The following is a 13,178-nucleotide window of genomic DNA, read 5'->3' as shown; positions in this document are numbered from 1 at the left end:
TTGTGATTAATTTGAATTGTATTATGGTGTTTCTTGTCCAAGGAAAATGAAAAACCCTCTGGATTACCATTAGGATGGAACGGAAACTATGGCGTTGTACAACGTGACGGTCGGGAGTACAGTACTGGGCTATTTAGCTAAAGAAAACAGTGTCCTGCGGGAGACCAGTGTTCAATTCCCCGAAGAGGAGGAAGGAGTAGGCTGTCCTTGAAAATCAGAATTTGTTCTTAAACTGACTTGCCTAGTTAAATAAAGGTTGCAATAAGAGCATTACATTTCTACACCATCATTTTCTAATCTAGTCTAACCAATACCCAAATGGGGATACAGTGAAAATAAAATATCATTGATGTATCAAGACCAGTCCCCATGCTCGTCTCAGAGCAGCGCGGAACGGTGCTAAAATTCTATTGCATCTAACTTCAATGTGCTCTATAAATAAATAAGACCTACACCACTTTTAACAGCACATTACTCAACACTAGTGAGACTTGTGTCCCTTACGGTAGGCCTACAGTATATAACAAAATATGACATTACTCTGCACCAATAATTACATATAGAGGATTGGGGGATATTTCTGTAATTCAGTGATATTTATTCCCATAGTCATTCGTTATGGATCCATAACTAAATAAACATCAGTATTTGTATCATTATTGTATTAATGAATGCATAAAGATGCCATTATTAGTTACATTGTTTTAGTCTGAACGTGCAGACTGGCACTAAGAACAGAACAGTGAGAATGTTTCCCTAGTCAGCGCTATTATTAGTTTAACGCCCCTTAAATATTTGAGATAATTTTGTTTTCAAATAACGTAAAATGAGTGAGAAAAGGGCCATTCTTGAACATGGTGTGAGACATTGTTACTAATTTGTTTTAAAAAAAGAAGCCAGTTTATTATTTAGAATTATTTATTTCTGTTTTTAGATGGAGAAAAACCTACAGCCATCTCATGGGTCTCCCAGTCTAGGCCGGCACGGACACTGAAACAGCATCTGTAGCAACACAGCTTGCACTGCTATGCAGTGTCTTAGACCGACTCAGGCGTACAAGTATGCTGTACAATGTGACTGGTTGGGAGTGGAATACAGTAAGAGCAAAATAATCCTAACAACATAAAATAATAGAAACCTTAGTGTAACAGTTTTAGTAAGTAATACTGAAGTCGTGCACAATTATCAGTTTCTATGTAGGGGTATGTCGCCCATTCATTGTCAGTTAGACACACAGTAGGCCCCAAAAGCATAATCAGTGGAGCAATGAAGTGGTGACGCAGGGTACCTTACTAAACCACAAATGACCTCTAAATCCCGCGGCGTAAGCTCACAACTTTTAAAGGAGGAACCACTGTAAGGGCTATTTGACCAAGATGGAGAGTGATGGAGTGCTGCATCAGATCACCTGGCCTCCACAATCACCTGACCTCAACCCAATTGAGATGGTTTGGGATGAGTTTGACTGAAGAGTGAAGGAAAATCAGCCAACAAGTGCTCAGCATATGTGGGAACTCCTTCAAGACTGTTGGAAGAGCATTCCTCATGAAGCTGGTTGAGAGAATGCCAAGAGTGTGTAAAGCTGTCATGAAGGCAAAGGGTAGCTACTTTAAAGAATCTCAAATATAAAATATATTTTGATTTGTTTACCACTTTTTTGGTTACTACATGATTCCATGTGCCATTTAATAGTTTTGATATCATCACTATTATTCTACAATATGGAACATTGTAGAAATAAAGAAAAACCCTTGAATGAGTAGGTGTGTCCAAACTTTTGACTGGTACTGTATGCGTGTGCTACTCAGGGTATTCAAATAATTAAAATGTGATACGTGGGAGAGAAAGTGAAATTCAGTGTCTCAACACAAGCCTGTGTATGTGTACAGTCAGTGCATGCGAAAGAGTTTCAGTGTTCAAATGTATTTATAAAGCCCTTCTTACATCAGCTGATATCTCAAAGTGCTGTACAGAAACCCAGCCTAAAACCCCAAACAGCAAGCAATGCAGGTGTAGAAGCACGGTGGCTAGGAAAAACTCCCTAGAAAGGCCAGAACCTAGGAAGAAACCTAGAGAGGAACCAGGCTATGAGGGGTGGCCAGTCTTCTTCTGGCTGTGCCGGGTGAAGATTATAACAGAACATGGCCACGATGTTCAAATGTTCATATAATAATAATAATAATCACAGTGGTTGTCAAGGGTGCAACAGGTCAGCACCTCAGGAATAAATGTCAGTTGGCTTTTCATAGCCGATCATTCAGAGTATCTCTACTGCTCCTGCTGTCTCTAGAGAGTTGAAAACAGCAGGTCTGTGACAGGTAGCACGTCTGGGTTCAACTCTGAATCTCCATCAGTGTGTGGAAGTATGTATGTGTTAGATAGATTATGAGGACGTATCATTGTGTGCATATGTGCGTTTGAAGCACACATTCTCTCGGGAGTTTAGAGAGTCTGCCCAGCTACAGGAGGAAGTGCTTTGGTGCTCTGCTCCAATTACAGGCCTGGGTTCTAGTCAGGTGACCTGTGTTCTAGTCAGGTGACTTGGGCAGCACTCAAGTGTTGTGAATCAGATTAAAACAACCTTAATGAGGCCCACAGTCATTCAGTTCAACCAGCCAGTCAGTCAGTCTAACCAGCTGCCTGGCCCTGAAAGTGGAGGGGAAGGGGATGAAAGGAAAGAGGCAGCCCCCAATGAAGAAAAACAGCCATGATAAGAATCAGGGACATATGGAGATTGCATGATAGTGTGTTAAGTGAGTGTGTGTGGGAAGTGGGGGGAGTTTAAGTGAAGGAAAACTACAAAATAAGACAAATTAAACTTTGTATAAATAAACACACTGATAGATATATTTAAGGTTAAACCGAAATGGAAGACAATACTTTTATGCAATACAATACAAAAAGCCATTAAAACAAAGAGTGAGGTACAACATTACAGCAGGGATGTCAAACACATTTTGTCTCAGGAGCCGCATCCGGTCTTCAATGAGGGCCGGAAGGCCACACCGAAACTTCCTCGCCATCAGAATTTGCAAAAGATAGTCCTTTTTTCTGATGTTACCTGACTCTCCAGATGTCATTTAGGTGATTATTAGCGAGCTGGACATAAACTGAATGGCTGCAGGTGTATTATCATTTTTACACAGTTTGAATTTGGTTTTAGTCATTTTAAAGTATAGAGTTCTTTATTTACTCAAACCACTGGCCTGCAGGACATATGTTTGATACCCCTAAACTAAAGTGAATACAGCCAGATATACCAACAGTCTCACTACTGAGAGTGGTATAACCTATTCCAATGGACACCTGCTGTATTTTGTCTTCTTTTTATGCTACATTCCCCAATCTCTACCTAAAACCTTGTGCCCACACAGATCAGACAGAGTGCCTCAGCCTGCCTCCCCCCATCCTTATATCCCCTATACCCAGTCCAGATGGCCTCCCATACAGTAGTATGCTAAACCCTAAAGGCTCAGACAAGCCACAACTGTCATTAAGAACAAACACAACACACCGAGTTAGACCTTTCAAGACACAGAACCTGAAGATATATACCTAAGAGCTAGTGAATGTCTTGCAGTCAGAAGCCACAAGACAATGTCTCTCATCCTAAACTGCTAGTACCACCATTCATCGGACCTTGCTTGATTGACTACACTAATAGACAGAATACATAAGACAGTCATACTATCTTCTTGTGTCTGAACCCCTCTGGCAGAGTGTAGCATTGTGGGGTTTCTCCTGAGCCCGCCTGCTCACAGTTGCTCTTCTGTCTGTCCGGTACACACGGAGCTGATGGCAGCTGGCCGGCCACGGCGGACATTTTGATGTGGAACAGAGAGGCCTTCTCTAGGCCTTATCAGTCAGAAGGAGGTCAGAAATAGATAGCAGAATTAAGGAGCTGTTGTCTGTGAGGCTAGTTAGCACCAGGCTCTCTGTGTCTAACAGACAACTCTTTTTAGAATCAATACAGCCAGGCGAGCGAGAGAGCAAGAAAGAGGAAGAAAGAGAGAGAGAGAGGGGAAGAAGGAGAGCGCCATCTGACTAAGCTAAACCTACTACCCCACACCACAGGACACATCGAACACGCGTGACTGATGAACTGACAGTGACATGACATGTGTGCCATTGGACGTGTGTGCATTCCTGTGTAGACCTATGACTCACAGCCATCTACTGGTCTCCTTCTTGGTTTAGATAGAATAACTCGGAAAAGACTCCTGCATGTCTAGCTAACCCTCTTTAAGGGTAGAGCTGCAGCCTCATTTTGAAAGACCTAAAAGCCAGCAGAGCACACTTCTTCTCTACACACTACATAGACATAATACTGTAATGTCTTCTTCAGACCCAATGAAACAAAGCAAGCCTTGCAAAATAGCATTGTGGACTTCAAAGTTGTATCTGTGAAGAAAGTATCCAGTGAGCTGTCAAACCCACACAGAGGAAATAGTGTTTTCACAGAAAAGCACTCAAAAAGATCAGTGCTGTCAGTCTCTGGGAGCTAGAATGGCTGTCTATGTACCCCATTGTCTGAATTTATTAGTCATTGGGCCGCCCTATAACAGAGCATGAACACATACTGAGTGCATTGTATAACAATCCGTCTCTTCACAGGGGACATAAAGATGCTTATGGTTTGGAAATTGATGAGTCTGAAGGCGATCAGGACAAACAAGCAGCTGGTGCTTGTGATGATTGTATTTTGTTGGAGGAACGCAAGCGAAGAACAACGCTTAGCCCTTATTGATCAGGTCTCAACTCCCTTCACTGCGTCTTAATTTTCCTATCATGTGGGGGAGGGGAGTGGGTGGGCATGGTGTACTGGGGGCTAGCTGGAAGAACCAACGCTAGCTTAATAATCAGGGGGACAAGTTAAAAGGGGGGAGGAGGTAAATGGACAAGATCTAAATGAGGGGGTAAAGTTGCCACCCAGTCACATCATGGCCATAAGCTGCCAATTAGACATGTCTATGCGTGGCTGAGAGGCAGAGGAGAGAGGTGGATCGCTGTATGTTTTCAGCTTTTCCCACCTTTCATAGCAAGCTGCCAGGGGGCTAAGCATTAGGCAGAGCCCCTGTGCTTGGGTGGCCGGGCTCTGGGAAGGAAAGGACAACTGCAGTCTCTCTATTAAACTCGTTAGGGAGAGTCGAGCCAGCATTTCAGTATGCAGTAGCAGTGACTTCATCTGGGTAGAATGTCGGTATGTTTATGAAGGACCTACACCTGGGGCAGGTAATGAGGGGAAACTAGGTGTTAACCACAAACAATGTTTTAATTAGGTGGTAGCTAATGCCATGGACTGGTGTGCCTGACATTACTGTGAGAAGGAGCAATCCAGTGTTAAATTTACACTTTCCACCAGCAGGGATGATGGTTTGAATCAGCAGAGAGTGGAAATGAAAGTCAGGTGAAAAATCAGGCATTACTTCTTGCCAGGCTTCTAGTATGTTTAAGCTGCTATAAGTAAGTGTAGGTGCCCACTACAAACTACATGGACACTGCAACGCATCACACCTCCCACAATGGACCATAACCCTGTTCCTCACTCGCTCTCTCATCATTGTCCTCTCTCATCTCTTGTAGACCTAGGGCAGATGGAGAAGGAGGTGGTGGAGTGCATTTCAATTAAACAGGTGTGCCTTGTTAAAAGTTAATTTGTGGAATTTCTTTGCTTCTTAATGCGTTTGAGCCAGCTCAAATAAGCAATCAGACTCATTCGACATCTTTCCCTGTCCAAAATGGAACTTCAGATTGACATTGCATTAAACAGTGTGGGGTTTGGCGGTATCCAGATTTTCATATCGTCATTTTCTGTCACCCCGGGATTTACTGTATTATCAGCTTGGTACACAAGGGGGAGCCAAAATGCAAAAAATCCCATTGGGCATCGATTACCAGAATGCTAACAAAATTAGCACAAGTAATAGAACATTTCCATGGAGGCTGCTAGCTAAATATTCTAAATAAGCACAAATGAAAATAAACTAATTGCAAAGACAGGCAATCCAGCTCATAAAGTTAGGCATTTATAGGGAGGAGCTAAACGAAGAGTTTGGTGAGTTTGGACATGCTCTGCTCGGAGAAGAGGGAGGAACAGACAGCCGAGAAATATCTTGCTGCATTTTATAAACGCAGATCTAAAATGCTTCTTATTGTAATTTCTTCTCAGCATCAGACAAATGTTGTGCTTCAGTTGCACTTCTAAACTCAGATGAGAATCCACAAACGGCATTCTATCAGCTGACAGCACTCTGACTGATGTGTAGCTACTTTTCTCCTCTCAGTGAAGCCAGACCATTTTTCTCTAGTAAAATGCCAGATTAACTTTAAGCAAAACATTAGGAAACATACCTGGCTACATTCTTTATATGACAGGCCTAAACATTAGAAATATGACGGCAATGCATCGTTTCGCAAAAAAGACCTTGCTTTTTCATTGTACGCTCATTTACTTGTGTGGCTGGCAGTCAAATAGCGTTACACTTCTGTTGTCATCTGATGAAAATTAATACATTTTCTGAATGTGTTGCACTAATGTATTTTCTGTTAAGGAAAACTATAGTTGCACATCCCTAATCACTCTATAGAAGCAAAAAAACACTTGACTTTCAATATAAAACGCAACCCTGTCAATACAGAGCTGGACTCACTTGCTCCCGATTTCTCCCGTTGTGCTATTTACAAACACCTGACTGGCTCAACTGTTCTGGGTAACTACGTAAGCTTCATAATGTAAAATAATGTGACAGGTGAAATGAGAACGCAATCTACTTTATCTCCTATATCCATTGCACAAGTTGGGAAAAAAAAGATGTATTGAAATGTATTGAAAAACTTCCAAGAAATCATTTCAACGGTATTGAATAACCATCCCGTGGCTTTTTCCAAATACCCCGGTATACACAGTACACCGCTCAAGCCACCAACTTCTCGTCATTACATGATGACTTCTGCCATTTTGCTACTTCCTCACGTCTGACTAACTAACATCCACCAGCTCTCTACAGCAAAGCTGATGACCAAGCAAACAATATCAAGTTCCTTGAAAATAACCATGTCAGACTAACTAGAATTAACTGAACCGTTGACCAGTTGTAGAATGGACTAGACAGTTATTACGAGGGTTTATAATTGGGTTAAAAAATGTACCCCCATGGGGGAAATGCTACTTACTCATTGACTGACAGTGTGCGTAGGATGTTTTTAGGACTAGAGGGTGTGAGACATGCATGCAGAATAGCCCATTACAACTCCTGCTGGGTCTTACCCTCTAAACAAAAACACCTTTGATTATGAGATTCTCTCTCTCTATGTGTCAAGTTGGCTGGATGTCCTTTGGGTGGTGGACCATTGTTGATACACACAAGAAACTAGTCAGCATGAAAAACCCATCAGCGTTGCAGTTCTTGACACAAACTGGTGTGCCTGGCACCTACTTCCATACCCCTTTCAAAGGCACTTAAATCTTTTGTCTTGCCCATTCACCCTATGAATGGCACACATACACAATCCATGTCTCAATTGTCTCAAGACTTTAAAAAACGTATTTAACCTGTCTCCTCCCCTTCATCTACACTGAAGTGAATTTAACAAGTGACATCAATATGGGATCATAGCTTTCACCTGGACTCACCTGGTCAGTCTGTCATTTTCTTAATGTGTTGCATACTCAGTGTAGTTTGTATTTACAATGGTGTTTGTGCTTCACTGGTTGCCCTTTTCTTGTGGTAAAAGGTCACATATATTCCTGCTTTGATTGCACACTGTGGTATTTCACCTAATAGACATGGGAGTTTATCAAAATTGGATTTGTTTTCTTTGTGGGTCTGTATAATCTTAGGGAAATATCTCTCTCCACCACAACAGCTGCTGTCCACATAGCTACAAAAAAGGCACACAGCTGCCATTGGCACGTCTGAATATGATGGCCAATCAAAAAGGGCTGTAGATCGAATATACACATGCAGATCCTAACACAAACACACACAGCTGTGGATCAAAACATATGCAAACCCCAAACACACTAAGACTGAGGCACTAAATGAATGTGGGATATGGGAAACTCTCTATTTTAATGACAGAGTAGGCTTAATCCACCGGCAGCCTTCATGACGTTGGCAGTCCCTAAACAATATGATTTTATGTAACATTTCTTTACGCCCGGTTATTTATATACAGCAAATTGTTTATGTGCCAGTCCCCAGATCTAAGAAGATATTGTAGCTAGCTACTCATGGTGAAATGATTTCGTATTAAACAAGTTGATTCAGCCAAGGGTATCATCTGCTCTCAAGAGAAAATGGCTGCTACAGAATATATGTTTTTAGATTTATGTACAGAGAATATCTGCTACAGTCCCTAAAAGGAAGACAACCTGTCAGCACACACCCAAATGCAGAGTGGATGGTTTTAGACAGAATCAAGATAATGACACACTACAGAAAACTCTTGGTTGGATCTTGATGTTGACATTCTGTGGATTCCTGGAGAGAGGAAGGGCCTGTATCTAGCAATGTGTGGGTAAAATCACCGGAGAAGCCAATGCAGAAGAAAAGGCATATTACAACCTGTGTTGTGATAATTGCTTTGTTTGCTCTATAACCTGTTAGTTCATATGCCTTGACACCGTGAAATATAGGTCTAAAGGCCAAGACAATAAGAAAACAGTAGCAGAATAAATTCAACCACAAATTTCTTTCAACATAAAACTGGAGAGCAACATCTGTCCGGTGAAGTCCACAAAACATATTGCATGTAGCAAACAGTTACATGCCCTAGGCATGGTCAAGCAAAGTAATGTTTCTGACAAATTTTCAGACTACTAATCAACTATTGATTTAGAACCATGGAGTTACCGCAAGTCGCAAAGAAAACGGGAGCTGCTTCCACTATTCCAGCACCATTTCAACATCTAAATCACCTATGCTTAGTCTAATACAATGACAACTAAAAAAAAGATAGCAAAAACGATTTAGTCCCATCAATGTAAGCTAAATATGATGTGGCTGTCCATGGCACTGATTTCTGTGTGTGTGTGTAAGTAGAAAAAACATGGCGTTTCTCTACAAGTAGAGGGAGTCAACAATACCATCCTCCTCTTTCATGTTGCCTAAACGGTCTATCACTCGGTCATACATTACACGTATTTTTTATTTTTTTGTCCTAGACTACCTGGCTAAAATACTTGCTCACTAGACTAACTTCCTTTCATGGGCAACGATGTGCCAGGCCAGCTAGCTAACATTAGCATACTATATTTAGCTACATGTTGATCTTCCATCCTCTCAGAGATGGGGGACAATGTATGAGTTTACGGTTTATCAGAATCTCCATTATAATCATTAGCCAGAATCTCCATTATAATCATTAGCCAGTACGGAGAATTAAGTAAAACCACAAGTCCAAATCCCTATCTCCATCCATGGCTAATTTAGGAAAGAGACGATTTTAGCCAGCTAGCCACCAGAGGACAACAACAATGAAATGCAACAAATACATTTTTGTTTTCTGTCAATAATGACATTTGGCTTACGATTGGCAGAGTGTTGAACTAGTAACCGGAAGGTAGCAAGTTCAAACCCCCGAGCTGACAAAGTACAAATCTGTCATTCTGCCCCTGAACAGGCAGTTAACCCACTGTTCCTAGGCTGTCATTAAAAATAAGAATTTGTTCTTAACTGACTTGCCTAGTTAAATAAACAAATTAAAAAAGCCAAAATGGTTTCCCTTGATCATTTTTTGGGGTGCGCCAGAACCATTCACAGCTGAACTCACTCAGTTTAGCTCAACGCTAATTGGCTATTATTTGAATCAAGGGATGCCAAATGCTCGCTGGCTTCCCATGCATTCAATGCTATGGGCGGCAACAATGGCACACTCTTTCTGACCAGACATCAGATAGATACGCTACACAGATAAGCTTTGCCAGCAGCATACCACCCTGCATCCCACTGCTGGTTTGCTTCTGAAGCTAAGCAGGGTTGGTCCCTGGATGGGAGACCAGGTGCTGCTGGAAGTGGTGTTGGAGGGCCAGTAGGAGGCACCCTTTCCTCTGGTCAAAAAATAAATAAATCCTATTACCCTGTGTAGGGTGCTGTCTTTCAGATGGGGTGTTAAATGGTGGACTGACTCTCTGTGGTTGCTAAAGATCCATGGCATTTAATGTAAGAGTAGGGGTGTTAACCCTGGTGTCCTGGCTAAATTCCCAATCTGACCTTCCATCATGGTAACATAATCATCCCCAGCTTCCAATTGGCTCATTCATCCCTCACCACTGTAACTGTTCCCCAGGTTGTTGCTGTAAATGAGTGTTCTCAGTCAACTTACCTGTTAAAATAAAACATATTGAGACAGAGGGATGCTTTCTCCGGTGAGATACATTCAGCCTCTAGAACATTTTTGAGAGACGAAAGATAAACATTTTTGGGACACCTGGCTTCCGTTGGCATCAATGAATACACACCACTCTGGACCTCTGACATGTCCTCTGATTATTACATGTTTCTATCATACCCTACTGAACAGCTATGTAAAGCTGATGGAGGTCAGCTTTGATCACTGTATCACTGGATATCGACTGACTCAGTTCATCACTAGGCCCCTGTGTGATCTGTACTGATCCAGTCCTGGTCAGCCCGATCATTGTATACAGTAGGGTATCCACTGTGAATCCATGTTTGTTGGTGTTTCCACCCACGGACGACTCATTTGTCCAAATGTTAGTTTTACAGATGGTTTTATGTCAAATAAGTTTATGTAATTAATTACATATGTCAAATACATCATCTATATAGTGCAATTTATTTGGCTTTGAGTTGGCACTTTTGAGACTATCCCATTGCATATGGGACCAGGCAAGCTAAATCATTATCAAATTGGCTATTTTTCAACCAATTTATTTGACCCAGGTCTAATAGTCTTCTATTGGAATCCATGTGACCAATATAATCAGGCGACAACAGGGTGATGCAAGTCGTCTATTCTGAACAAGTCTGGACATATTCTCTCTTTCTACAAGGTAACAGCAGCTTCAAAACAACAGGATGTGATGTAGGTAGGCTGCTCTTACCACTCTCCAGTGACATGGGAAGGGGTGACGGTAGCTGGATACTGTAGGCGCAATCTCCTACACATCGAATCCCATGCTGAGCTAGTCGGCTGTTAGTTATTACAGTGGCATGTCAATTTGCCTATCACGGCATCGGATCTGAGTATACAGTACGCCTAACTAGAATGCGCAACCGTGCACACCCAGTAGCGCAACGGGAGAAGTTTGTCAGGCACGTATGATAGCCTAAGCATTGGCAGGAAAATGAGGGTCTGGTTTGGCTTACATGTTGTTGACGGATAAATAAACGAACAGTTGGTAAATCCTAACACAATTAAACACGAAAAAATGGTAAAGAAAATAAAAGGAACAGTTTTTCTTGCAGTTTCTCTTGAGCAGGGAGAAAAATACATGTTTGAGCCTAGTTTCCGCCTATTTTGAGTAAATAGCCTATATGGAATATGAAAATCCAAACAAACCTTGTATACTTGTCCATAGGTACCATTGCCGACCACTTCCACCAGTTCGAAAATACCAGCTGGGTCCTATAAAATTAAATGATCAAATGGTTAACATTTACCAAATAACTGTGAGAGAGGGATGGTTTAGTATGGGCCACGTTACAACCCGTTAAATCAGGTGGTTGCGACCGAATTGCCTTACATCCCAGAGCATTGCAAACAAAAGAATGATAGGAACTCAGCCATCTAACGGTATACACAATTAGAACAACACATACTATGTGACACATTTTACCAGGGTTTATCCCATGGTGGCGTCAATAAAATTACAATACAAGGATTTGAACAGCAAATAACACAAATCCGCATAACATGCATCGCACTCACCCGCAAAGAGGCAAGGTCTATGTCCACTAGACTTTTAGCTGGAGACTCGTTCGCCATTTTTCAATAATACATAGAAATTGCAACGTCTATTTTAGTCTCTTCAAGTCAATTGTCTATATGCAATGCCGTAATCTCATAATTGAAATTGTTATCTTATTCCTTGCTAATGTAATGTCGATCCAAAGCGGGGTTTTCTTTGTAAACTACTCCCGTCGTTGTCGAACGGCCGCGATTACTCCATATTGCGCTACCACAGTTGGCAGTGAGCTTGCTCCTCTCAATTCTCCGCCCTGCCCCTCTCTCGCTCTCAATTCAATTTAAGAGCTTTATCTCTCGTTCTCGCTCTCCCACTCACTCCACTGTAAAGCCTCACCAACACGGGAAGCAGAATCAGTCAGTCTGAGAGACAGATAGACCGAGAGAAAAACGCTGCAGGTGCAGGGGGGAGTGGATGGAGAGAATAATAGTGAAGAGCTCCCCCATCAGAAATGAATCCAAACATGCTGAATGTATGTGCCCTGCTGCTAAACTTATAATATTGACTTTTTGAGTATTGTTTTCCTGTAGTCTTCATAAAACCACATCCATGCAAGTACACACTCTTTATTTGACCCTGGGTCTGTTAATCAAATTGAATGGGTGGGAGAGGGATTGAAGTAGAGATCAGTGTCACCTTTTGGATTTATTCATGTTTATGATGGATAAATAAACTGTTTATTATATTACTGTAAGGTGTAACCAAAATGTGTTTATGTGCTTGCAAGGGCTCTCTCTCTCTCTCTTCTTTCTGCTGTCTGTCAGTTTGTTAGATAAGGCTTTCGGTCAGTAAACTCATTAGTCTTTAACAATGACAAATAGCCTGTAATTCATAAAAAGGACGTTTTGTAGCCTTAGTGCAGACAATGTTTACAGTGGTAGATCAGCTAAACGGCAGATCGTACTGAATCAATACATCCTCTCAAAACATTGACTTAACCAACATGGACAAACCTTCTTTATAAATCTATGAAAACACCCTCCATCTTTCTCTGAGGCCTGTGCTGTAGGCATCACAATAACATGGTGAATGTCGCCAACCTCCAGCTCTCTATATCAGATGAAGAGTTAATAAGAGCATGTGAAATGGAAGCAGTGATAAATATTTCACCACTGCTGTCAACCCTGGTATTATTGTTGGGTGCTATCCCATTGCTTCCTACACCACTGAATAACAGCAGACTTTTTTGCAAACTCTTTTCATGTCATACGCAATGGCTGAAATGTCAGTGAGCAGGCTGTTTGTC

The 13,178-nt window shown here is 41.6% G+C and overlaps 1 protein-coding gene across 15 annotated transcripts in view; it reads right to left on the bottom strand.

Annotated features, from left to right (window-relative positions):
- The window catches only part of LOC109870709 (mitogen-activated protein kinase kinase kinase kinase 4-like), a 91,174-nt gene extending 78,856 nt beyond the window's left edge, over positions 1–12,318 (bottom strand). For 4 of the 15 annotated variants that reach the window (XM_020461318.2, XM_031805432.1, XM_031805433.1 and 1 more), the window contains exons 1-2: positions 11,896–12,300; positions 11,527–11,592 (exon numbers count right to left, since the gene is read on the bottom strand). In XM_020461318.2, coding sequence (XP_020316907.1) covers positions 11,527–11,592; positions 11,896–11,952 — 123 coding nt within the window. In that variant the 5' untranslated portion in view covers positions 11,953–12,300. Of the gene's footprint in view, positions 1–11,526; positions 11,593–11,895 lie in introns of all 15 variants that reach the window. The other 11 variants (XM_020461320.2, XM_031805435.1, XM_031805434.1 and 8 more) reach the window with 6 other exon arrangements.
- Positions 12,319–13,178: the final 860 nt, after the last annotated feature.

This window comes from Oncorhynchus kisutch, linkage group LG26 (genome assembly GCF_002021735.2).
Source record: "Oncorhynchus kisutch isolate 150728-3 linkage group LG26, Okis_V2, whole genome shotgun sequence".
In the NCBI taxonomy this organism is placed as follows: Eukaryota; Metazoa; Chordata; class Actinopteri; order Salmoniformes; family Salmonidae; genus Oncorhynchus; species Oncorhynchus kisutch.
The sequence above is the reverse complement of the archived record's forward strand: the minus strand, read 5'-3'. Positions and strand labels throughout refer to the sequence as shown.